This window comes from Ochotona curzoniae, unplaced genomic scaffold, assembly GCF_017591425.1.
Source record: "Ochotona curzoniae isolate NIBS_2020 unplaced genomic scaffold, NIBS_Ocur_1.0 contig_2318, whole genome shotgun sequence".
In the NCBI taxonomy this organism is placed as follows: domain Eukaryota; kingdom Metazoa; phylum Chordata; class Mammalia; order Lagomorpha; family Ochotonidae; genus Ochotona; species Ochotona curzoniae.
Window position 1 is genome coordinate 2348216 of NW_024465419.1, and position 24462 is coordinate 2372677.

The window sequence follows — 24462 nt, forward strand, 5'->3', positions numbered from 1 at the left end:
AGAAACTTTGGAAAAATCCCAGTGGTGGGACAGGCCACAAAACAAATGACTGTTGGAGATCAAAGGTGACTGAGATGTGTCATGTACGTGATCAGGCAGTGGAAAAAACCACAAGGACATCATTGGGGCAATTGGATGAAATTCAAATATGACCTCTGTTCGAGGTAATGGTGTGTGCCAGTGTTCAGTTCCTCAGAATGATGGCTCTTGCATGGTGTAAGATAATGACTTCGCTCTTGGAGACAGAAACATTCAGCAACTAAGAGTTACACTGCAGGAGTTCTGTCACTTCTGCAACAAGTATGTGTAGATACAAAGGATGAAGTCAATAGAATAAAATATCGGCAAATGGTCAGTCTGGGTGAAGCCTGACCATTTGCTAATTTTCCTGCCCTATTCTATGGGTTTGAAAATAATAAATATTAAGAAACTAATGTAAATATCTTGAAGGGGAACAATAAAGCAGTGTTATTCACAAGAGCCAAAATATAGAAGCAACCAGACTATCCATTAGCCATATCATGGAATATTACTCAGACATGAAGAATGGATTTTTGATATATCCCATAGTCTAGATGAGCCTTGAAAACTTTATGCTTGCTGAAACAAGCCAAATGCAAACAAAGCAAATGTGGAATGATTCCACTTTCATGAGGCAGTTAGAGAAGCCATTCAAGAGGCAGAAACGAACACGGCAGTTATCCAAGAGTTGTTGGATGATGGTATGGCATCTTTCTTTGTCTTTCTATCTATCCTTTTCTCTCTCTCTCTCTTTTTTCTTTTTTTTAAGAGCAAGAAGAGAGAAACAAGGCTTGCCTTCTGCTGGTTCACGCTTCAGAAGCACTCCATGGCCGCGTTTAAGCTACATGGCCAGGTCAAAGCTACATGCTGGGAGCTCAATCCGGATCTCCCACATAGCTGATCAGAAACTCAGTACCTTGAGCCATCACTGCTGCCTTCTAGCGTTTGCGTTAGCAGGAAGCTGGAGTCAGGAGCCACTGCTGATCGTTAAACCCAGATGCACCAATACAGGACAAGGTCTTAGCTGGGGTTCCTAACTGCTAGCCTAAATGCCCACCAGTAGTGTTTCATGCTCACACATGTGCTAACAGGAAAGGAAATTGAATCCCTTATAGACACCACAGTCGGGTTTTGAAATATGCCACGCAAAAGGACAATGTGAGACCACATAACTGCAAAGTACTTGAATTTGAAACATATGTTCACAATGACTGGTGGGTTGGTCAGAATCAGTTATACACTGGACAAGTATGTGCCTCACTTGAGCGCTGCTCAAAGTGGGCCTGACCCCAGCTGGACACACCCAGTTCCTGCTCAGAAAAATCCAGCTGCTCATTGCATTAAGAAATCACATTCATGCCCAATGATGCAGAGCTGACACTAACGAAGTGGCCATCATATGTGAGTGATTTCACACGCTTTCCCCACAGGAGCTGCGTTTTCCATTAGAGCCATAAAGAGTATGTGAAAAAACATAAAGAACATCTGCTTTGTTTTCATATTGCTTTCATAAGGCAACTTAGATTGACTGCACAACTTTGGACATAAAGGATCCCTTGAGAGGAGATCACTTGGGTGCACGCTCTGATAGTCCGCCAAGTAGCTTTGGAAACTTTATTGGCAATCCTCATTTTGTTAGAAGTTTAGGATTTCCAACTGAACCAGTAGGTCCCAAACCTAGGTGCACCTTTCTCTGAAACAAAAGCAAGTTTCCACTTAAAATGTGTGCCCAGAGATTCAGATGCTGAGCAAATCATGACTGAGAAAACTCTTGGGCTAAGCTCCCATTGCTCTGCTCCTTGAAAACATTAAGAGAACTGCTATGTTACAAGAAACAGTGAAGTCAAAACAAAAAGACTTTGCAGGTCAGTCACCCCTGATGGGCAGATGAAGCAAACGAGATGAGGTCCCTGAGACACTGGCCTCTGTTGCGGATACTGACCCCAGAGTCATGCACTCACCCATCCAGACCTCCCCGAACTGTCCAGCGCCAAGCCTTTTCACCAGCTTGATGGACTCTCGCGGGATCTCCCAGGCATCTTTATCCCAAGGCTTTTGTGGTTTGGGACTAATGCACGCCTTCTCCAACCTTCTGCATAAGCCATCGGACTGCTCTGAATTTAAAAGGAAAATGACAGTTACGAAATGCAGAGTCTTGGTTTTTAGTAGCCTTCTGTCCGAAGAAGTTAAACTCTTAATCCTAGGATGTCCAATTTGGCACAGTCTAAGAATCTAAAACACTGATGGGATTGTGTGCTTTGCACAAACAGGACTTTGAAAAATACAATTTGAAACATGGGCTGGCACACTTAGCAAATTATATGTCCACAGCACTACACTGCACTGCATGATCTCAACACAAATGCCAAATAGATAAATGAATAGGGATGATAGAGGGAGAGGAATTGCATAAAACTGGAGGCATGCTGCCTCCACATACTGGCACCTAACCTGTACATTCCTTTAAAGCAGGTGTTGAAAAGAAGAGGTGACAACAGGTGGTGCACCTGACTTCACTCACTAAGGAGCAAACCTCAAGGTCATGGGTACAGGCTTGGCAGCACTGGAATGTAACAGCTGATATCAAGAACACTGATCAACGACTTTGAATTATTTTAGCAGTGGGGGGAGTGCTGTTACTTCTGTTTTCCTTTATGAAGAGTATGTGTTGCTTTTGTGCACACATAATACCATTGTACACAAAGACACAGATTTGCAAATTTGCACTCCTAGTCCAGATATTTGGGCACAGTAAAAATTATATATATGTATGTGTGTTCTTACATATGTGTGTATATAACTTCTCTTGCTAAGTGTGGAACAGTGAATGACAAACAACATGGATGATGTAGGAAGGGCTGGAATAATTACAAATGTCAACTCTTCCTTTTAATGACTTAAAATGATTTGTCTTGAAAAAAAATTTTTTTAAATTTAGAATAGCACAAAACTGTACCCCTAGTTCCATTCTATTACCTCTAGTGAATTACATGAGCTACTCAACACCTTATTATATTGTGTCCTAAGCCAATGTCCTTGAAGTAAGCTGCGTTGAACTGCGGTATTTGGTATGTCAAATGTATTAAAAGCACTTTCAATTTATGATAGTTTCACAATGGATTGATTGGGACACAACCCCATGGAAAGTGGAGAACTATTTGCATATATAATTACAGATTATTGAGAAACAACTGAACAATATGACAAGACAATTTTATCCAAAAGATAACAATACACAAAACATTTCAACATAAAAATAAGGTCATTGTAAACATGCTGTGTTCTCTAGCTTTTCGCATTTACTTACTCTGGTAATGTTTGATCATGTCACTAATGCAGGGGAAGGTGATTCGTGGGGAGATGTAATAGCCCCCATTGTCCAGACTTCTAATCTTGTAGTGCTTGATCACATCGCCATTCACAGGGTCGTAGTCCCTGACAGACAAGGAGAAGCTTCCTATGGGGAAAATGAACAAGTAAGGTGTGTGGACATTTCACAAATGAGATCACCCTTACACACAATTAATTCATAAAATTTGTGGCAAATTGCACATGTGGCAGATGGAACTGAAAGATGGACTACTTGGGAACAAAAAAATCTTCAAACCCATGTAGTTATATTTCAATGAATTTTTTGAAGATTCTTGGTATATATGAATTTTAAAAACTTTTGTATCCAAATAAACTTATCTTTTGATTCCACTTTCTATGTACTATCTTATAGCACTGTATTACACATTTTGCTATAATATATACAAAGTATAAATTAAGCTTGTATATAACACACAGTTCTAACAGTTCTATAAAAATTCTACTTGTCAAATGAGGCTAGCATTTTATTTACTGAGCAGTTGACCAAGTTGCTGTGTCCTTCTTAATAATGATTTTGTTGCATTGTTATTTCCATCTAATCAAAAAGCAGAGAGACAAGCCTTCATTTTTCTGATTCACTTTGCAAATGCCCACAGCAGCCACAGCTGAGCTAGGCCGAAGCCAGGAGCCTGGGACTTTGTCTGGAGCTCCCCTGCACTGCAGGGATTTAAGAACTTGGGCCTTCACCTGTACCCTCTAAGATGCAATAGTAGGAAGCTTGATCTGAAGTAGAATGGGAACTCTGATCCAGGGTGCGGGCATCAGCAGCAGCTGTGCAACCTGCTACACCACAAGGCCTGGCTACCTCCATCCCTTTCAATAATTATTTAGTTGACTTGAGAAATTACTTTGATTTTTTTTCTCTGTTAAAATTTCAGGATTTATTCTGACAATAATACAAAAAGTTCAGCAAAAATATGGCATAAGAACTGGCCATAATTTAATTATGCCTGTTTTCTGTATTACTTAGAGTGGAAAAAATGATCATTTGAGTTGTATGTTAGTGATCAGATTATAAAACATTCGCAACCAGGACTGGCACGGTGGTATAGCAAGCTGATTCTTCATCTGCACTGCCAGTATCCCATATGGATGCCAGTTGGTGCCCTGGTTGCTCTACTTCCAATCCAGCTTTCTGCTTGTTGCTTGGGAAAGCAGCAGAGGATAACTCAAGTCCTGGGGGTCCTGTACCCACAGGAAAGACCTGAAGAAGCTCCTGGCTCCCAGTTGTGGATTAGCTCAGCTCTGGCCTGTGTGTCCATCTGGGAAGCAAACCAGTGGATGAAAGACTTCTCTATAGCTCCTTCTCTCTGTAAATCTCATAAATAAAAATAAACAAAAAACTTTTTCAAAACATTCACAATCAGAATATATTATATCCTTCTGGGTTTTTTTCAGTAGTTCTAAGTAGCATCTGAAAATAGTTTTCTAAATAGTGTCTTCCAAGTGACCTTCAACCACTTCCTACCTTTCAGTGTTTCACTTTCTCTGATAAGGAAGGCTCCGGCGCTATTCCCTGGTGCCAGGAGTTGTCGCTCGGCATCTTTCCTGGTTATATCCTTGAAAAACCACCTGCGGAGACATTTTCATATTACATGGGTAGCATGAGTCACGGAAGGAGCGGAAGGAGCGCGATGAAGAACAGCAACAAGAAATCCAACACAGGGAACACCACCAAGCAAGAGAATAACATGCAAGCACTCACTCTTCTGTCTCCAAGGTGTTGACTTTGGCTACATAGTTGCTGGGGATGAAGCCTTCCCTCTTTGTGGAAAGTGACTTAGCTTTCCACCATTCTCCATGCCTACAAGAGAAATGCACATCAATTGTATTTATCGCTAAGAATTAAAACAGCAATTTTCTTGAGGTGTTTGCTGAAGGTGGATGAGCAACATCCCTGCAACCCCAATCCAGGAGAACAATTCACATTTCTTGATGAAATAAAGATATTTGGAGGCTAGAGCAAAGGAAAACAGCTTGAGGATACAAATGTGGGTCATTGTGTTCTGTGCTATAGAAAAAAGTGCCACAACCAGTTTGGAAAAAAAAAAAAAAAGGCTTCACTTTATAAAGAAGGGCAGGGCACACTAAGTCTTGAATTCACAGACTGCTGGTGCCAGAGCTTAAGGTTGAAGTCTGAGGGCAATGGCCTACAGGTGGACAAAAGTTCAAGACCAAGGTTGAGGCCTGTGGGAAAGCATCCACATGCGCAGTGGTCCAAGGCCACAGAACTAACCTGTACTTGGGTCACCTTGTTGCCTCCTTATTATCAAACATTGTCTGATTAATGTGAATATAAGGCATGACTATCAATATTTGTACCACCCAAATCCTGTAATTTGATTTCCCAATAAGAGGCTGAGGCAGAGAGTTTTCTGGGTTGACCTCCCTCTCTTAGAGAAAGGGGGCTTTCCTCTGCCACCCACTTTTATCATCTTCATCTTGTGTCTGTCTCATTTCTTATTTTCTCGATTGCATGTTGCTTCCCTCTCCAAACCTAGACATGCTGCGTGGGTCATGGTAATAAGGACTGGTAAAAATGCTCTCCTCTTGCAGAAGCAAAGCATTTGTACTTTCTCTCACAGAGCTAATTTCCATTCAGAAATGGCCGTGAAGGGCATGATAGGCCATAGTGAGACGCGATCGAGACAAGCTGTCCCCACTTGACATGGATCCACATCCAGCTCCAAACCACTACAAGGCAAAGAGCATCCAAATCCTTTGGCCAAAAGACCCACTGCTGAGCTCAGCAAGGTAGCCTAGTGGCTAACGTCCTCGCCTTGCATGTGCTGGGATCCCACGTGAGTGCTGGTTCCTGTCCCAGCTGTCCCATTTCCCATTCAGCTCCCTGCTTGTGGCCTGGGAAAGCACTAGAGGATGGCCCAAAGCCTTGGGACCATGCATCCATGTGGGAGACCTGGAAGAAGCTCCTGAATCCTAGCTTTGGATTGGCACAGCTCTGGCCATTGTGGCCACTTGGGGAGTGAACCAGTGGACAGAAGATCGTTTCTGTCTCTCCTTCTCTCTGTATATCTGACTTTCCAATACGAATAAATATATTAAAACAACAACAGTAACAATGAAAAACCCAGTTTCCTTGGTAAGGATCCCTGACCTATGGGCTTTTGCAGAATAGCCCAGTTTACCCTTCCTGATGTGGTGGTAGCAATACCACCATTTTGAATGTGTTGTGTACAAAACAAAAGTAAAACCCAAACAACAGTGCCTGGGCAGAACACCAAGGCAGGTCCAAAGTGAAGTGTCCTTGTAATCAGGGAACGAAGTCAGCACTCTGAGTCAGTGCAGATCAAAGTGCTAGGTGCCAAAGGGAAAACTCCACAGTCTCTTCTTCCAGTAAAAACCACTGCCCTGCTCCTGTCATTGAGCCAATGGGCTGAACCTCTTCCTGCCATGCTATCTTTCCCGCACTTAAGCAGACACTTTTCATAAACCTTGAAGGAGTTGAACATGGATCTCTTGCCACTTGATATTACAAGAAAAGCAAAGAACCTGGAGTTCATATCAATAACTCATATGCTATTAACCCCTTTGTTAGTAAAACATACAGATGGACACCATGAGACAAAAGAAAACCATAAAACAATTCTAAGCAGGGAAGCCCCATCATTATGCTCCAAGCATCAACGAGACAGCAGGTCAGGACAGGAGGAGGCTGGGCCAGCACTGGAAAGAGCAGGTAAGAGAGAGAGAAAGAACTGGGTCCCTGTGAATCTCAGCTATATCCTTTGAATGCCTGAAAGCAGACAGGATCCTTGTTTATGAGAGATGAAAGGTATCTGAAACCAACACCAAGTACTTCCTATTCTAAACCCATGCTATCTTAGCATACAATGCCATGCAAAATTAGTAGAAAAGAAAACTTTTAGTTGAAAAATAGAAACTTGTAGAAAAGTAGTAGCTGGAATCTGTTTCGCTTTTTAAAGTGTTTATCTATTAATTTTGTTTATTTGAAAAGCAGAGACAGAGGCACAGACTGAAGTCTTCTCCCCACAACAGCCAAAGCTACACAGGGTCAAAGCCAAGCGTTGGGAATTTAGTGTGGGCCTCCCTTGAAGGCGACGGAGACCTGACTTCCTGAACCATCATCACCCGCTGCCTCCTACAGTGTGAATTATCAAGAAGCTGGTATTAAGAGTGGAGCCAGGACTCAAACCCAGGCGCTCTAATGTGGAATGCAGGTGTCCCAAGCTGTGTCCCAGCCACTGTGGCAAGTGCCAGTCTAGAGTTCCTTCTTCTTAGTATTGCCCTGTACCTATGTGATCCGACAGGGCTCACCTGTCTGTGAGTCAGCACAGAAGGTGGAACAAATGACCACATTCAAGTGTCTTAACAGGGGAGCTGCCCTTGAAGAGGCTTGGGACATGGGGTTAGGTCAGGCCACAAGCACAAAGTCAGAGATGGGTAGGATGGACAGGGAGCCAGTGTTTGCTTTCACATTAGAGTCAATATAGTTAACAACAATGCCGTATATCAGAACAGTAAGAAGAGACCATCTTTAAATGAACTCAGAACCTAACTTTTTTTTAAAAAATATTTTTGAAAGGCAGCTACAGAGAGGAGAGATGAGGGAGAGTAGGAGAGACTAGTTTACTGCTCAAATGGCCTCAATAGCCAGGGCTGGGACATGCTTTAGCCATGGGCCAGGATCCTCCTCTTGTCTCACATGTAGATTCAGAAGCCCAAGCACTTCAGACATCTTCTGCTGCTTGTCTAGGTGTATTAGCAGGGAGTTGGACCAGAAATGGAGCATCTGGGACTTGAACTGACACTCATATGAGACTCTGGGAACACAGTTGGCAGCTTTACCCACTATGCCACAACATCATTCCCCAAACCCAAATTTCTTAAGGTATAAGGCAAAACAACACAACAAAAAACAAACAAACAAACAAACAAAAACCCATTGACTCCTCAAAGATAAAGCTGAAAGGCTCTCAGCTAGATTCCTCAGGGAGATGTCTTGGCCCTACTCTCTCCAAGGCAGAAGCCATTCTGCACTGGGGGCTGGGAGGTCACCTGTCCTCAAGCAGACAGTCTGGCTGTCACTCTGCCATTGCAAGCAAAATGAGGTACAGACTGCAGGTCCCAATGGCCTGAGAGAAGAAGCATCACACAGCTTTGGGAGCACTTACTCCTCCACCACTTTCATCTTCTCTCCTTTCTTGAAAGACAAATCATCCGGGTGGATGCCATCGTAGGGATATAAGGCTACCACAATGTCCCCTTGCTCCTCTGGATCTAAAAAGCAAGAACACAAGGGAAGATCTTGGAGGACTCAGCAGCAGAAACATGTTCACACACTCTCTCAACAGGCACAAAGAATGAACCATGTAAACCCACAACTGTGATTCCTTCTAATTGTGTATTTAGGAAACGAGATACTTGTGTTCATAGCAGCATTACTCACAAGTATCCAAAGATGGAAGCAGCCCAGGGTCCATGGGTGGGTGAATGGAGAACAATGGGCTGTGTGTGTGTGTACAATGGCATCTCATTCAGCCTTAAAAAAGAATGAAATTCTGATACATGCTATATACTAGATGAATCTTAGAGTCATTGCACCAAGTGAGATAAGGCAGAGAGAGAAAGATATTGTATAATTCCATTTATACAGGATACCTATAGTGGTCAAATTCACACAGACAGCATAGATGTAGAAGGTGGCCAGGGCTGGGTATGGGCATAGGAGGTCAGTGTTCAACAGCTACATAGTTCTTGTTTGGACAGATGAGAAGGTTCAACAGATGGAGGGTGGTGATGGTTACACAACAGTGAGAATGTATTTTCTGCCTCTGAGCAGCTCAAACACGGTTAAGATGGTGAATTTTATGTTATTTGTATGTTCCTACAACAAAAATGTATGTACAAAACTCAAGGAAACCACTGTAAGAGGTTTTCACAATCAAGAAAAAAAAACAGCGTTGCTATGAAAACATACCTTTAGTTTGAAACCTCTGTCCTGGTAAAAGCTGAGACTCTGGAACCTACGAGAGAAGATTGGTTAGAAAAAAAAAAGAAAGTGGGTTTCAATTTTCTTGCACATTCATGCTGTGATTTTTTTTTTTTTAGCAGTAGCAAATGAGCTTTAGATTTGCTGATTTCTGAAGCAGGAAAAGGGAGAGCTAAGAGAGAAAATAGTGCAGTGCTTGGTCAAGACAACTCAGGTGGCTGACCCCTCCTCCTGAGAGAGTGGCTACCTCTGTTGGCAGCAACAGGGCTCAGGTAGGCAGCTGCTAAGTGCCCGCCTGAGCTTCATTCTTCCTTCTATTTGATAACCGAACTCTAACACGATGTGGGTGGTGATGGGCCCAGCTCAGGGATTACACTTCTCAGGTTCCTGTCCTCCGTGCAGGAGGGAGAGAAAGATTGTGAAGGGCTCTGGCAAAGCCTCTCCCTTTGTGTCTTCCTTATTTCTGCTGAGAATTACGTAAAGATGAATTCCAGCTGCCATGGAGACTGAACACCAGGAACAACAGAGAGGGAAACTTTACATGGCCTGTGCCTTGGTGACCTTGCTCAAGTGTCAAGCCAGCCTAGGACTGGGACTTGTCCTGAATACAAATGGCCAGGACTTCGGTCACCAGTGATTAAGAGCAAGTCTCACCAGGTTTTCCTGGGCTGCCCTTGACTCTGCCGTATGCACAGACGGCACCCACTTATCGCTGGAGGTGGAAGTTACTGGCAGGAGCTTGCTGGCACAGAAATCCACCTGCATTCTGTTTAGTTCAAATTCCTCTTTCTTGCAGTGTCACAGTGAGGCTCCTCTGAAGAAGGTACTTTCAGAGGCCTCCACCACAAACCATGGAACATTTCTGTTCTTCATGGATCAAAGCGAGTTCATCGATCACTTGTACTGAAATCACAGTTTAAATTTCTGGTCAAAGTTAATTATCTCCAATTCGTCAGAGGTGGGGAAAGGGGATAATTACTATACTGTGGGATCGGACAATTCATTCCATACCATCCTTCAGTACTCCAGGAAATTTTATACTGATCTTGTAATCAGTTAAATGTGCATAATTAGGATGGACAATCTATTTTAAGTGATTTAGAGAAAATCATTAGCAGAAGTTGAATAATTTTAAAAGCAGCAAACTCAGTTTCTAATATTAAAGTCCCTTAATTTATAAATATCATAGCAGCCTCTAGACAACCGACGAGAACACATCTGGGTGACTCCATACCACTGCTCCAGTTTTGCCCCTTACATTGGCTTTTGCTTGAGTGCCATTGAATGCACTTCAAGTTCCCCTCACTGTCTCATCAGGCTCCCTGTCAGCAATCCATGACTCCTGTTTAGAGCCAGCTGGCTGGGCCCGAGGGTGTTATTTGTAGCCATGGAATGATGTCAAACTACCAGGCACATGAATCAAGGGCTTCTGTGACTACAGAAAGCATAAACTAAGATACTTACAGTACAGATAAGGGAACTGAAGGAATTTAGGTGTGTTTACTATTTTTGCTTTCTAACTTCATTTCTAATCATTTTGAACAAGAGAAAAAAAAAGGATGTGTCCATTTGTACTACATTTTGCTTTTCTGAATAAAGAATGCCTTGGTGTATCAGTTAAATACTAACAACAACAAAAAAATACTTGGGGTTTAAAGAATATGTAAATGATACAAAGAATATCAGGAAAAAAATTCCATGTATGAGAACTTTGAAACTATAAGAAAACTGTTTGACTCTATTTCCTCTCATTTTAATTTCTATTAATCACAGTTATACGATACATAGCTTTGCATTTGTGACACATTTGCTTTACATTGTATGTGTTTGAACCTGGCAAGGTAGTCTAGTGGCTAGGGTCTTTGCCTTGCATATGCTGGGATTCCATATGGATGTGGATCCCTGTCCCAGCTGCTCCACTTCCCCTCCAGCTTCCTGTTTGTGGCCTGGCAAAGCAGTCAAGGACAGCCCAAATCCTTGGGATGCTGCACCCACATGGGAGACCAGGAGGAGGCTCCTGGCACCTCATTTCGGATTGGCTCAGCTCCGGCTATTGTAGGCACTTGGGGAATGAACCAGTGGACAGAAGATCTTTTTCTCTGTCTCTCATTCTCTCTGTACATCCGATTTTCCAATGAAAATAAATACATCTTAAAAAAATTCTATGCATTCATTGTCACTGAATTGTTAGTTACTGATATTCTTACACACTTTGAGTATATAAGTCATACTGTGCATCTACCCAGAATCATACGATAGCTTAATAGCATGATGCACTGATGTTTCATCTCCTTTCAAGAAGACTAACTCAGTGAAGACACGTGACTTCGACATGTGACCCTAATGCAGGATTAACATGTCCTACCTGCAAGATAAAGAGGAAAAGCTAGGGGGAGGGCAGGCAGAAGGATCTGATTACAGAATACACTTGTAAAATGATAAGTCATTTTAAAACATGTCAGACTAAAACGACACAAGTCTTTAACTTAAAAGATTTATTTATGTATTTGAAAGGCACAGTGAAAGAATGAGAGGCCTTCCATACGCTGTTTCACTCTCCAAATAGCCACAGATGCTAAAGCCAGGTCAAACCAGGAGCCTGGAACTCCATCTGGGTCTCCCAGATGAGTAACCAGGACCCAAGTACTCAGACCATGACTGACTGTCTTCCCAGGCACCTAAGTTAGCAGCTGGATAGAAATCTGAGCCCCTTGGACTCAAAGAAGCATTCCAATATGAGATGCTGGCCTTGCAAGTGCTGCTTTCATGTGTTACACCAGAAAGACAGTGCTTGGGGATTCTTCGTGAAGGCGCTTCAGCTATCATGAAATAAGCTTTTTCTAGCTTGAAAACTGCAGTATTCCATGACACTAGGCTATAGGAGGATATGTATTTGTATGTATGTATATATGCATATATATGTACAAATCTGAAATAAAATGGATTTAAAATTACAATTATCTAAAGCACTGTTACTGCTGTCTATAACATGTGGTATTAGTGCCAAGAATTTCCCAAATGCGCTGAATGAAGTTGCTAGTGCAGGGGCTCAGGCTTGGCCTAGCAGTTAAGATGTCACAATCCGCACTGGAGTGCCTGAGTTGATGCACGTCAACCTCCTGATCCCAGTCTCCTGCTAATATGTTTCCTGGAATGCAGTGGTGATGCTCAGCAGTTGGATCCCTGTCACCCACATGGGGGACCTGGATTCAATTCTACACTGTTGCTTTGGCCCCTGTTTGGAGTTCATTGTGGGTGGCTGGGGAAATGAACCCACAGATATGCATGTTCATATTCTCTTTCTCTCTGTGTCCCTCCTTCTTTCTATGCCTCTATCTCTTTGTCTATCAAATGAAAATTCTAGTGAAAATATTTTGTAAAGGTTAAGGGGTAGAATTAGATACTTTTTCTTTAATCTTTTAGTTCACTGTGATAAATCATGACAACTTAAATATATCAACTGTCTTGAAGTGAAGAAATGACAAGACATGATAAAGGATGTTTTGCCAAAGACATATTAACAGCTATTTCAGCTTCTAATTAGACCTTGTAATTCCTTTTGCTTCCAGGCAACCAGGCTATTCTCAATAAGTGGCCTAAATTACACAAGCCTATATCTATGTGGATGTAGTGCAGGGCCTTTGCACTGGTAATACAAAAGGTGGATTTTCTCCACATGTGAGAATCACAAAATGTCTGCTTATTACACAGTAAATAGCCTGGTTATCCTTAAAATGTTTGCACGATCTTCAAAGGATGACATTGCAAAGCATATCAGAAATCATTTGAGGTCCAAGGAATCAACATAAATTTTTGCATGTATATATTTCAGACTGGTGTGCACCATGCAGCCATGCTTTGATTCTGCTGTGGGAATTCTCCCCTGAGACTAATCTACTTACTGGCCTTGGCTGTTTATTGGACGTTGGATCTCTCACATAAATAGTTCGGTCAGTATTACGTACTGGTTGAGTCTTCAAATCTACTCCATCGTCATTCAGATTGTCTTTCCTTTTTGATTTTATACATCCCATATTTCCTGTTGGATATAAAAGCAATGACATTGTTTTACCATTCCAGAACAGGCCTCAGACCACACACTCTCTCCATCAAAAAAGAGTGAAAGAATATACTTTGTTCTTCATCGTATATGGATTGATAAATGCCAATATAGAGACTGCTCAGAATCAGGTTTGCTTGGCTACTCATTCATGCCTTCTTTCATCCCTTTGTTCATTTAACAAATGTTTATTGAGAAACTGCTCAGCATCAGCTAGACAGAAATCCTTCTCTAACCAGTTTGTAGTGCTGGTGAGTATGTGTGAATTCAAATCACAGTACAATGTGGCGAATCATGGGCAGAGGTTGCACAGGGCCTCAGAAAGGCCATATAACTCAGGCAAGAGGAACAGTAAGTGTTCAGGGAAAGCTTCCTGATGGAAAGGAATAACCATGTGATCAAATCCTCTAGGCTGCTCAGTAAGACACCAGGAGAAGTGGCAGAACTGGAGGCAAATGGGACATTCCTTAGCCCTGACGGTGGGCCAGAATGGGAAGGTATAGTCACCATGGTGAGAGGGGGCTTGTGTTCATGGGGGCAGCCCCACCAGTGCATGCTAATATGCTTCTAATCGTTGAGCGCTTTCATTCCATCACTAAACCAATAATAGCAGACTGAGCAAAGCATGACACAAAGCACTCTGGGGTCTAAGAAGATGATTTGGAAAGTTTGAATTAGGTGTGGCTTTTGCCTTACCTTGTAGCCTCAGAGTCCAATCTGAATATGGAAAACAAAACTAAATCTACTATGCTCTCCATTCCCCTCTGTAGAACCTACAAGGACAGTGGTTCCCACAGAATGCATTCCTTGGATTCACTCCAGGAAATTCTGGGATTCAGTGGGGGCACCATGCTCCCAACATGATCTGTGTAATTTGGAAGTGCCATTGGATTTGGGGACCACTGCCTAGCCTCAGCATTTGGAAGTTTGGTGGAGAGTATTAGGCAATACCTCTCCGGAGGAATGGCTGGAGGAAACCTCCCTTGTCTTCACTCTGCCCAGACACCACATCATCCACTTAGCATTTCATTCGTTGTGCTCTGAGGCTGCTAAAGGGCAGCCACACCCCTTTCTGAAACTCACAAGCTGCAGTTCCCAAAATAAAGGGGAAGCAAGTACTTCTTTGATTCAAAATAGCACTTTTTTTTTTTTTTAAAACATGCTAAAAGTTCTGAAAGGGAGACAGTTGGTAAAGTTGGCCTGGAAATCAGCATGGGAGTTCTTTTTCTTTACAGCCTTCTCCTTTACTTCCAAAGCTACGTCCAGTAGATCCATCCAGAAAGTGTAGTGCTGAGCAAGGGGAAACAGGGTAATAGGGAAGTTGTGGTGGTAGAACCGTTCCCCACTATACCAGCTCCGCCCCCAGCCCCTGCTACACACACACTCAGGCAGTTCCCCAGATAGTCTGACCCATCAACAAACTCTGTGACCCAGGAACCATCTTCGGGAACTCCAGAAGGAATACATCTTTGTGTAAGCTTCAGCGGAAGGACCCTCTGGAGGGACACAGCTCTGCCCACTCCAGCGGGACCAGTAAGCACACTCAGCATCCCAACCTCAGCACTTCCTGGGTGGCAGGGTTGGGGTCGCTCCTCCTGGGAAGGAAGCTGACTGGGGCAGCTTCCCCACTGCCTCTGGGCTGAAAGCAGACACTGCTTAGAGAAGGAGCTTGAAGATTGGTCCTTGAAAGAATGAGTGGAGCCAGGATGCCCAGACTGGGTCTTCAGGGTCCTTCTCACTAAAGACATGTAGGGGAAAGAACAGAAAGTGAAGCCCACCTCAACCTGTTGTTCTTAAGAGACAGCGGCTGATAGAACTAATAGGATAGCTTTGCAGTGGAATAGCGGCAGTGGAGACCGGCAGGTGGGACACTGTTATTGCCGTGAGTACATAACCCCCCAGGGAGTCTGATCTGCCAGCAAATCTTGTGACCCAGAAACCATCTGCAGGACATCAAGGAGTAAGCATTTTGCCTCAGACCCATGGCAAGAAAAAAATGATTAATAACTGCACCATTGGCCCCTCTTATCTGCAGGTAACACCCAGTGCAGGAATATCACAAGCCGCCTTCATCAATAATCAAGTCTGTAAACTATTTCCAGGCATCCTTTTGATTCTGAAAGTGACCTACAACCACACGGAAATCTGCCTTGCTTAAACCTGAGTCAGTGCACATCCCCACCCTGGCAGAAAAGGATCAAATCGAACAGACGTCTTCCCACACAGCCAATTCAGACTGTTTCATGATTTGAAGGCTCATTTTGACTTGCTGATCAAATTGTGACTTTGATTCTTTAGTTACACTCTGTTGCACTGGATGCATGAAACACAGGGGAGCACGGAACAAGAGCCTGAGATGAAGTCGTGGTGTGCTGCTAGCCTGGATACTAGAACTACAGAGAGAAAGCGGAAGAAGCACAGCTATGAGAAGAGGCTGAAGAGGGGGGGAACCTTGATTAGTTCCTGGAGCAGCGAGGGCTGTGTGACTGGGATAATCCCACAAAGTGTTAAGGTGCTGTGGTGAGGTTCTACCTTAAGAAAAGCACGTGGAGGCAAGTAGAAGATTCATGTGTCTGCAATTTCCTGTACTTCAGCCAAAATGAGAAAGAAAAAAAAAAGAGGAAGCACAAGTGTGTCAAAATATTTAAAAATTAGTGAATCAAGGGGCCGGAATTGTAGGGCAGTGGAGGAAGTTGCTACTTGGGCTAGCATCTGCAATTGGATCCCTGGGTGAAGTCTCAGCTGCTCCAGTTCTGATCCAGCTCCCTGCTGAAGTGCCTGGGAAAGCAGTGGAAGATGGTCCATGTGCTCAGGGGCTCTGTTGTCTCGTTGGGAGTCCCTAGCTGGGACTCTGGTGCCTGTATTTAGGATGGCCCAGCTCCAAGGCCACTGCAACCGTTTAGGGAATGAACCAGTGGATGGAAAATCCTCTCTGTCACTCTGCCTTTTAAGTAAATAAATAAATATTTTCTTAAAAAGATACAATAAAAATTAGTGAATCTTGGAGAGAGTATATTCTTTTTTTTTTTTTGTATAGATTTGGGATTTTCTAAGTAAGAAGATGAAGGGAAGACCCTAAGAGGATTCTCTAAACAGCCTACAAAAAACACTTCTCAAAATATTAGCAGCTCCAGTGGTGCCCTCGCCTGTGTTCAGGAAGGCAGGGAATGGGATCAGAGTGACGCCTGTGGAGCTTGCTTTCTCGGCCAGCCAAGCACTGTGGCCTTTACTTCAGCAGGAAGTCATGGAGTATTTGCCAGTGGGATTTGCCAGGGAGGTTTCTAGCTGATAGTGAACTCTGTAGGAAACACTGAGAGAGAGTGATTTCATCTCAGAAGAAGAAATCTATACCCTTGTCCTCACAGGGATCCAACACAAGAGATGAAGAGACTGTGTCAGCTGTGGTCTTAAGAGAGAAAACAAAACGCAGGTGGGAAGGTGGACATTTGCTGCAGTGGTTCCCGTTGCTTGGGATGTCCATATCCTATACCAGAGTGCCCAGGATTAAGCCTCGGCTTTGCTCCCAATCCCACCTCCTGCTAATGTGCACCATGCGAGGCAGCAGGTGATGCTGAAGTCCTCGGGTCTCTGCCACACACATGCAAAGACCCAGATGGAGTTCCTAGCTCTTGGCTTTGGTCTGACCCAGGCCCAGCTGCTGCAGGCAGCTGGGGGTGGGGCGGGGGAGAACCGGAGAACTGAAGATCTCTGTCTATGATTTTTTTTTGTCTTTCAAAAAAATATTAAATAAAGATAAATGCATAAGAATTTAAAAAGTTACCATGTCAGCAGACTGCTACCTATGTACATTTTATCTTTTGGCTTTCCTTCCTGCCATCACTATTGATAGCTGAAAACCAAATTTGTGCATTCTGGTGAAAGCGCCACTCAACTGAGGGTATTAGCATGACCTTGTAGTTCAGATACGTTGGTCTTCAGACACACTCCAGTTAGAATCCTCCATGAGTACTTTCTTGGGATTTGGGGATGTGTAACCCGAACTTGGAGCAGGGTTTGTGACTCCTTATGCTGCGCTAAGGTTTCAGGGAAGTAGAAACACAGCCACTCTTGGCAAAACTGAGATAGTTCCAAAGGATATGTGCTACACCTAACAATAAGTGACCTCTTCATGTTTCCAAATTAAGTGTAGATAATGTGCTGAGGATCTCATTAAATCTTCCACAAAATTTTATAACCAAAATATTACCACCCCTGCTTTACTGAACAGTAAACTGAGGCTCAGAATGGCGGAGTTGGATTCACACATCTACTGCTTTAATCTAAAGGTTTCAACTGGAAGATAGTCTAGGTACCCTGTCTCATGAGCAGCCCAGCTTTGAACCCCACTCTTCAGGGTACCCTTCTGGCATGCTGCGTCAAGATGTCTCTGGCTCAACAGGTTCCATGTCCCTGTCCCCCCACCTTATAACAAGCATGAGTCCAAGCATTGGTCTGGTGAAGACAGGACAGCTTATCCCGGTTTTCTGAGGACTGCACTCCCAGCCCCTGAAGGATGTTTTTCTGTTCCTCAAGGTGAGCACAAGGTCACTCCAGTATGCGATGGCTGTTGAGGATCTAAGCCCAGTGCCCACAGGCCTCACTTCCCATCTCTCAGCAACAGACACCTGCTAGGCAGGTGCATCCATGCTTGTCAAACCTGGCTGCAGTCCAGAGAAGAAACCAGTTATTTTTATTGGAAAGTCAGATTTAGAGAGAGAAAGAGAGAGAGAAAAATCTTGCGTTCACTGGTTTACTCCCAGGTGTCCGCAATGGCCAGAGCTGTGCTAATCCAAAGCCAGGAGTCAGAAGCCTCCTCTGGGTCTTGCATGCAGGTGCAGGTCCCAAGGCTTGGGGCCATCCTCTACTGCTTTACCAGACTATATGCAGGGAGCTGGAAGGGAAGTGGAGCAGCAGGGACAGGAACCGGGGTCCATGTGGGATCCCAGGGCATGCAAGGTGAGGATTTAAGCACTAAGCTGTTGTGCTGGGTCCTCTAATCAATTTCTGAAGACCTTCCCAAACACAGGACCAAGAATCCTAGGAGCCTCAAGGTAGTAAATAACCATGATAATAGTACTTTCACCTCTGCAACAGATTTCAATCAAGACTGTCTTGACTGCTTCTAAAGTTATCGAATTTGTACAATCATCTGATATGAGTGAGGTGGGTTTTCTTAATCGCTGGGTGGCCAACGGCCAGAATGTGGCTGAACATTTCGGCTCTGTGGGGATGGTGGAAGTGCTGTGGCCAGAACACTTTTCCTCCCCGCCTTGTTTGGGTCAGGCTGCCCTCACAGAACTTTCCGAGTCAGGGGTGGTCATTTGTCTTTGTGAGAGTGCTGAATGGCAGATCTGAGCTCACAGTTAGCTGCTTTCCAGTTTCCAGACAGGAGGACAAAGACTCTCCTGTTATGAGACATCTTGAGAGTTGACTGTGACTGCCAGGTGGTTTTTTCACTCTGTACTTGACAATCCTAGGGAGTTGTTACACTCAGAGTTTCAACATCAAATGTGCACTCTGAGACTGAACAAAAAGAGAACAAAAGTCAGCAAACATTCCCTGTCAAGCTTTTATGATTAACCTAGTGATTATTTTTTGGATCAAGTAGCGCAACTTTATAGAATTAATGAAAACATTGTGTGCTCTACTCACAGAAAAAAAAACTCATACAGAAATAAAGTTAGGTGTGAAGTCTGTACTCTTATCACTTGGCCATACATGGTTAGTTTCTTTTTAATTTTTAATTTTTAATTGTTGAATTTTATGGTACAATTCCATAGAGTCTGTGATTCCTAATACCCTCCCCCAAATTTCCACTCCCCAGCTGAGTTTCCCCATGTTGCTACAATAGTATAGTCCTTCATAAGGAGTCATGATTCCATCAGTCTGTTATTTAAGTGCGTCCTGACATTGTTGGTACAGATAATGTCAGACAGTTCAGCATCCCATTGTCTACAAAAGTCCAACAGTATCACTGAGAGTCCATTTTTTATTTGGAAGCAGGGATACATATTGCATTATATCCCCACATCTGGATATGGTAGTCTCTATTACTCCATCACTATACATTGCCTCAAAGGAGAAGCCACAAAAAAGGTCAACAATCAGTAATGAATTAGAGCAACAACAACAACAGCAACAACAAAATCACAGCACCACACACATGGTTATTTTGAAACTCGTTTTACCAATTTATTAAGATTACTAAATGAAGACATAGTTTGTAATTGCCTGCTGCTTTCTCAAAAGGATAGGAAAGGTTCTACCACAAAAGAGTTAATAACAGGGTTAATTAAATCGAAACAGAAAACCAGAGCCAAAGAAAAGAGGAGACTGTAGATGTGGTGATAATGATGGGGAACAGATTCTGAGTCATTGAACTGAATGTCTGTCCTGGGTTTGCTTCCAGGAAGGGCCAAAGGACAACGTGAATCACAGTAGGAGAGACGAAACAACCCTGGCCCCGATGGGAAAGTGTGTCCCTATCAGGAAGACTAAGTTTGCTTGAAATGAACTTCATATATAAAACACTGTTGATGACACAACTAGCAATGCTTCCAATACTACTTTCTTAAAAACATTAGATGCTTTTATTTTTTTTTAAAGATTTATTTATTTATTGGAAAGTCAGATATACAGACAGGAGGAGAGACAGAGAGGAAGATCTTCCATCCAATGATTCACTCCCCAAGTGAGTGCAACAGCTGATGCTATGCCGATCCGAAGCCAGGAGCCAGGAACCTCTTCCAGGTCTCCCACACGGGTGCAGCGTCCCAAAGCTTTGGGCCGTCCTCAACTACTTTCCCAGGCCACAAGCAGGGAGCTGGAAGGGAAGTGGAGCTGCTGGGATATGAACCGGCACCCATATGGGATCCCAGCGTGTTCAAGGTGAGGACTTTAGCTGCTAGACCACGCTGCTGGGCCCGAGATACTTTTATAAAAAATTATTATTTGTTATTGTTTTATGATACAGTTTTATAGGCTGTATGGGATTTCTTGTCCCCCTCCCCAAACTCCTTCTCCCTTTATTGATTTCCTCTCTAGTATTACAGTGGGTGGTCCTTCATGAACAGTCATAAGTCCATCGTTGTGCTATTGAAGTGTTTCCTGACATTGTAGGCATGGGCAGTGTCAGAGAGCCCAGCTTCCCACTGTCGGGATATTTCCAACTCTTTCACTGGGAGTTCATTTTTGCTCTAGATATAGAGAGATATACTGCACCATGTCTCCACAACAAACAGTAGATATTTTTAGTTAAAAGTAAGCAATGGGATATCTATTCCAAAAACTTAACTAGATATGATCAGAAAAGATATTAACAGCCAGGCAATGCTTGCCTCATGAAAGAAAACCTGTAAACACCTACAGCAAACAAAAGCTGGTTATTTCTGCTTCCAAAATCTTTTGTTTCATTGGAAGATACATGTATATTTATGCATCAGGGTGGCTCATAATTATTTAAGGGCTTTAGGATATTAAAAGGATGACTGAAAATAGCCAATATATGGAATCTATAGAGGTGTCCACAGATGAATGGGTAAGGAAAACCTACAAGGGGAATATACGTACAGAAAAAATGATTCCTGTCATTTGCAGCAACATGGACAGAACTGGGGATCACTATGCGAAGTGAAACAAGCCAGGCACAGAAAGATCACATATTCTTACCTAGATAAAAATGCTCGAAAAATTAATCTTAGAGAAAAAGCAAGTAACATAGAGGGCCAGTCTTGTGCTATAGCAAATTAAGGCATTAGCAACATCTGTATCAGGGTGCTGGCCTAGTTCTGGTTACTTTATTTGCAACCAACTTCCTGCTAATGTTCTCGGAAAAGCAGCAGATGTCCCAAGCACTTGGATATCTGCTAGTCATATGAGATATCTGAATCAGTTGCAGGCTCCCATCTTCAGCTTGGCAGAGTCTAACCTCTGCGGCCACTTGCAGAATGAGAGTGGATGGAAGATCCCTCTATTTCCTCCTTCCTCCATTCTCTCTACCACTCTGCTTTTTAAACAAACAGAGAAATCTTTAAAAAGAAAAGAATAAAATGACAGAATTGTCCAGAAATAAAGAAGTGTGGTAAACTGAAGGGATCAATAAAAGATAATGGGTATCAAAATAAAACTAAATAAAAGAAATGTGTTTGATAGCATAGTAGGGTGAGCAGAGTCTACACCAGTGTATGATGTACTGCAAAATAACCAGAAGAGTCTGAAGGTGCCCAACCCACAGAAATGATAACTGCTTGAAGAGAGAGAAATGCTAATTACCCTGAATTGATGTTGACATGTTGTATCCATGTATAGAAACATCAGACCATATCATCAGAGGCATAATTATTTGCATCACTTAGAATGTCTTGAAACAATAAAAGATGATGAATGATTTTTAAAAAGACTAAAAGGCAGGCCTCGAGGTAACAGACTATGGTTCCCACTTATTTACAACTTTACTGTACTGGCAAAGTCTGGAACAATGCATACCTGCGGCACAAACAACACCCATACACTTGCAATTCTGTTCTGGGCATCTGCTCTTCAGTTATATTCATTGCATAAGGGCACAAGGATGTTCACTTCAGTTATATTTAAATTACAAAGAGAAACAACTGAGGGGGTCCATGATAGCAGACAGTTCGTTAAATCAGGGTAAGTTAACACATAGTGCGTTTGTGTGCACATTTTTGCCTAGCAGTAATTGGAAATTTAAAAAAAAATAATTGACACAGTGGAATATTATTATGCAATCACAAAAAAAGAGCATGAAGTCCTGACATTTGCAGTAAGTAGATGGAAATGGAGAGCATTACCTGAAGTAAAATAAGTCAGGCACAGAAGGACAAACATGCATATTTTCTCTCATATGTGGATGTTTAAAAAATAGTTGATCTGAGCTGATAATAAGGGTTACCAGATGCTGAAAGGGTGGCGAGGGCAGAGAGAGGTGGCTGGAGGGAGACTGAATGATGGAGAAGTAGCAGTGCTGGTGTTCCACAACACCGTGAGTTGACTACAGTTCACCACAGCGTGTTATCCAATGTGTAGAGGAAAAGTCTGAAAGGAGACCTACCACTCTGTTGGCTAGGTTCTTCAGTGCAGTTGAAGAGTACAAAATTTTTATAGAAATTTCCTGAAAACTCCTAAGGAAGACGCTAGAGTGCAAAAATACTTTGGAATAAGACTGTGCAGTTGGATTGCTGAATGAGAATCCAGCGTATGGCAATTACGGTGTGGTCTTAGGGAAGTTACTCGCCACCTCTGTACCTGAGATTTCTTCTAGAAAAAGTGGAATTGATGTCTGCTCATTAGGCAATGATGAGATTAAAGCAGTTATCTGTAGTGTGCCTAGAAAAATACTTAAAATAGCATGAAATAGGGTCTTGTGGGATGTCTAAATGGCCAACCCCATGCAAGTACCAACATCCCTATGGGTGACAGTTTGCATCCTGACTGCTGCAACTTCCCATCCATCTCCCTGCTTGTGGCCTGGGAATGCAGTACAGGATGACCCAAAGTCTTGGGACCCTACACCTGTGTGGGAAACCCAGAAGAAATGCCTGGTTATTGGCTTCAGATTGACCCAGCTCCAGCTGTTGCAGCCATTTGAGGAGTGAACTATAGATGATAGATCTTTCTCTCTGTCTCTCCTCTGTCTGTAAATCTGTCTTTTGAATAAAAAGTAATAAATATTCTTTAAAAAAATTACACACAATAAGAGCTATACATGTGTCTGTTAAACACACAAATAAATGTACGTCACCTAGCAGTCACTTTTTTCTTTGACACTGGAGGAGAAATAGTCCCACAATAAGTAGCCCCAGGACAACCTCTCAAAATCCCTTGCACCAAAGAGGGGACTGGTGAGGCACAGCTCCTGTCTCATGGTCAGGTCCACACACCCAGGCCTCCTGCATCTGCTGACTGAGCCTCCTCCCTCCACCCCTCCCGCCCCCAATCCCTCCCTCCTTTCGTTGTACAAGATGCCTGCTTTATCGCACCACTCTATGTCATACATCCTGCATGTAAACATATGTGTAGCTCCATAATTCAGATGGAGTTAGATGGGGGGAGGGGGAAATTACAATGAAAAACATCCTTGGGTTTGACTATAACATGTATTTTGGATACTATTTTGTCTTTTAATTGCTCCAGCCACTGGTCTCCTGATTCTGGCCTGAGCAGTCTTGGCCATAGCAGTCATTTGGGGAGTGAATCATTGGTCAGAAAGCTTTTCTCTGTGTCTCTCCTTCTTTCTCTGTATCTCTGCCTTTCAAATAAATAATAAATCTTATTTAAAAAAAAATAAGCCTAAAAGTGCCCCGGCCCTCAGGAAGAGGTGTAATGCAATACAGTTGATTTGTTTTTTGGTAACTTTTATTTACATTTTTATATTTGTTTCAAACCTGGATTTTAATTGATGCTATAAGAAACTTTAAAATGCCCATAGAACAATCAATTTTAAAGGTAAATTTGAGATGACATTTAGCCTCATGGTTAGAATATTAGCATCTTATTTTGAATTCCACAGAATTCTCGGGTACAGGTCCAGCTTGGTTCCCATTGCAACTTCTAATTTGTTTCCTGGGAGGCAGTGGGTGATGGTTGAAGCAGCTGGGTTCCACCACTCAACATGCAAGACTTGGATTAGATTTCTACTTCCTGGGCATTTGGGGAGCACTCCAGCGAATGGGAACACTGTCTGTCTCTCTCTGACTCTCAAATAAATAAATAAATTTTACTTTGATGCAAAATGAATCTTCCTTTCATAATATACATTTCCACAAACTTTTGCAAAAGTTTTATTTTGTGTATTTGAAAGGCAGGTTAACACAGACAATGAGAGAGAGCAATTTGCCTTCCACTGGTTCACTCCTAAAATGGCTGCAGTGTCTGGGCTAGGTGCTGGTCTGAAGCCAGAAGTCAGGAACTTTAACCCAGGTCTTTCATGTGGGTAGCAGAGTCTCAGGTACTTTGGTAACCACCTGTTCTTTTCCAAGCACATCAGCAGGGAGCAGGACAGAAGTGGAGCTGAAAGTGG

General features: G+C 42.9%; 1 protein-coding gene across 5 annotated transcripts in view; it reads right to left on the reverse strand.

Moving 5' to 3' along the window:
• The window catches only part of LYN (LYN proto-oncogene, Src family tyrosine kinase), a 118090-nt gene that overhangs the window by 50718 nt on the left and 42910 nt on the right, over nucleotides 1-24462 (reverse strand). The window contains exons 1-8 of one of the 5 annotated variants that reach the window (XM_040972555.1): nucleotides 13326-15949; nucleotides 12809-12810; nucleotides 9353-9398; nucleotides 8547-8652; nucleotides 5099-5197; nucleotides 4862-4965; nucleotides 3329-3478; nucleotides 1983-2135 (exon numbers count right to left, since the gene is read on the reverse strand). In XM_040972555.1, the coding sequence (XP_040828489.1) occupies nucleotides 1983-2135; nucleotides 3329-3478; nucleotides 4862-4965; nucleotides 5099-5197; nucleotides 8547-8652; nucleotides 9353-9398; nucleotides 12809-12810; nucleotides 13326-13428 (763 nt within the window). In that variant the 5' untranslated portion in view covers nucleotides 13429-15949. Of the gene's footprint in view, nucleotides 1-1982; nucleotides 2136-3328; nucleotides 3479-4861; nucleotides 4966-5098; nucleotides 5198-8546; nucleotides 8653-9352; nucleotides 9399-12808; nucleotides 12811-13254; nucleotides 15950-24462 lie in introns of those variants that run through there. The other 4 variants (XM_040972553.1, XM_040972550.1, XM_040972552.1 and 1 more) reach the window with 4 other exon arrangements.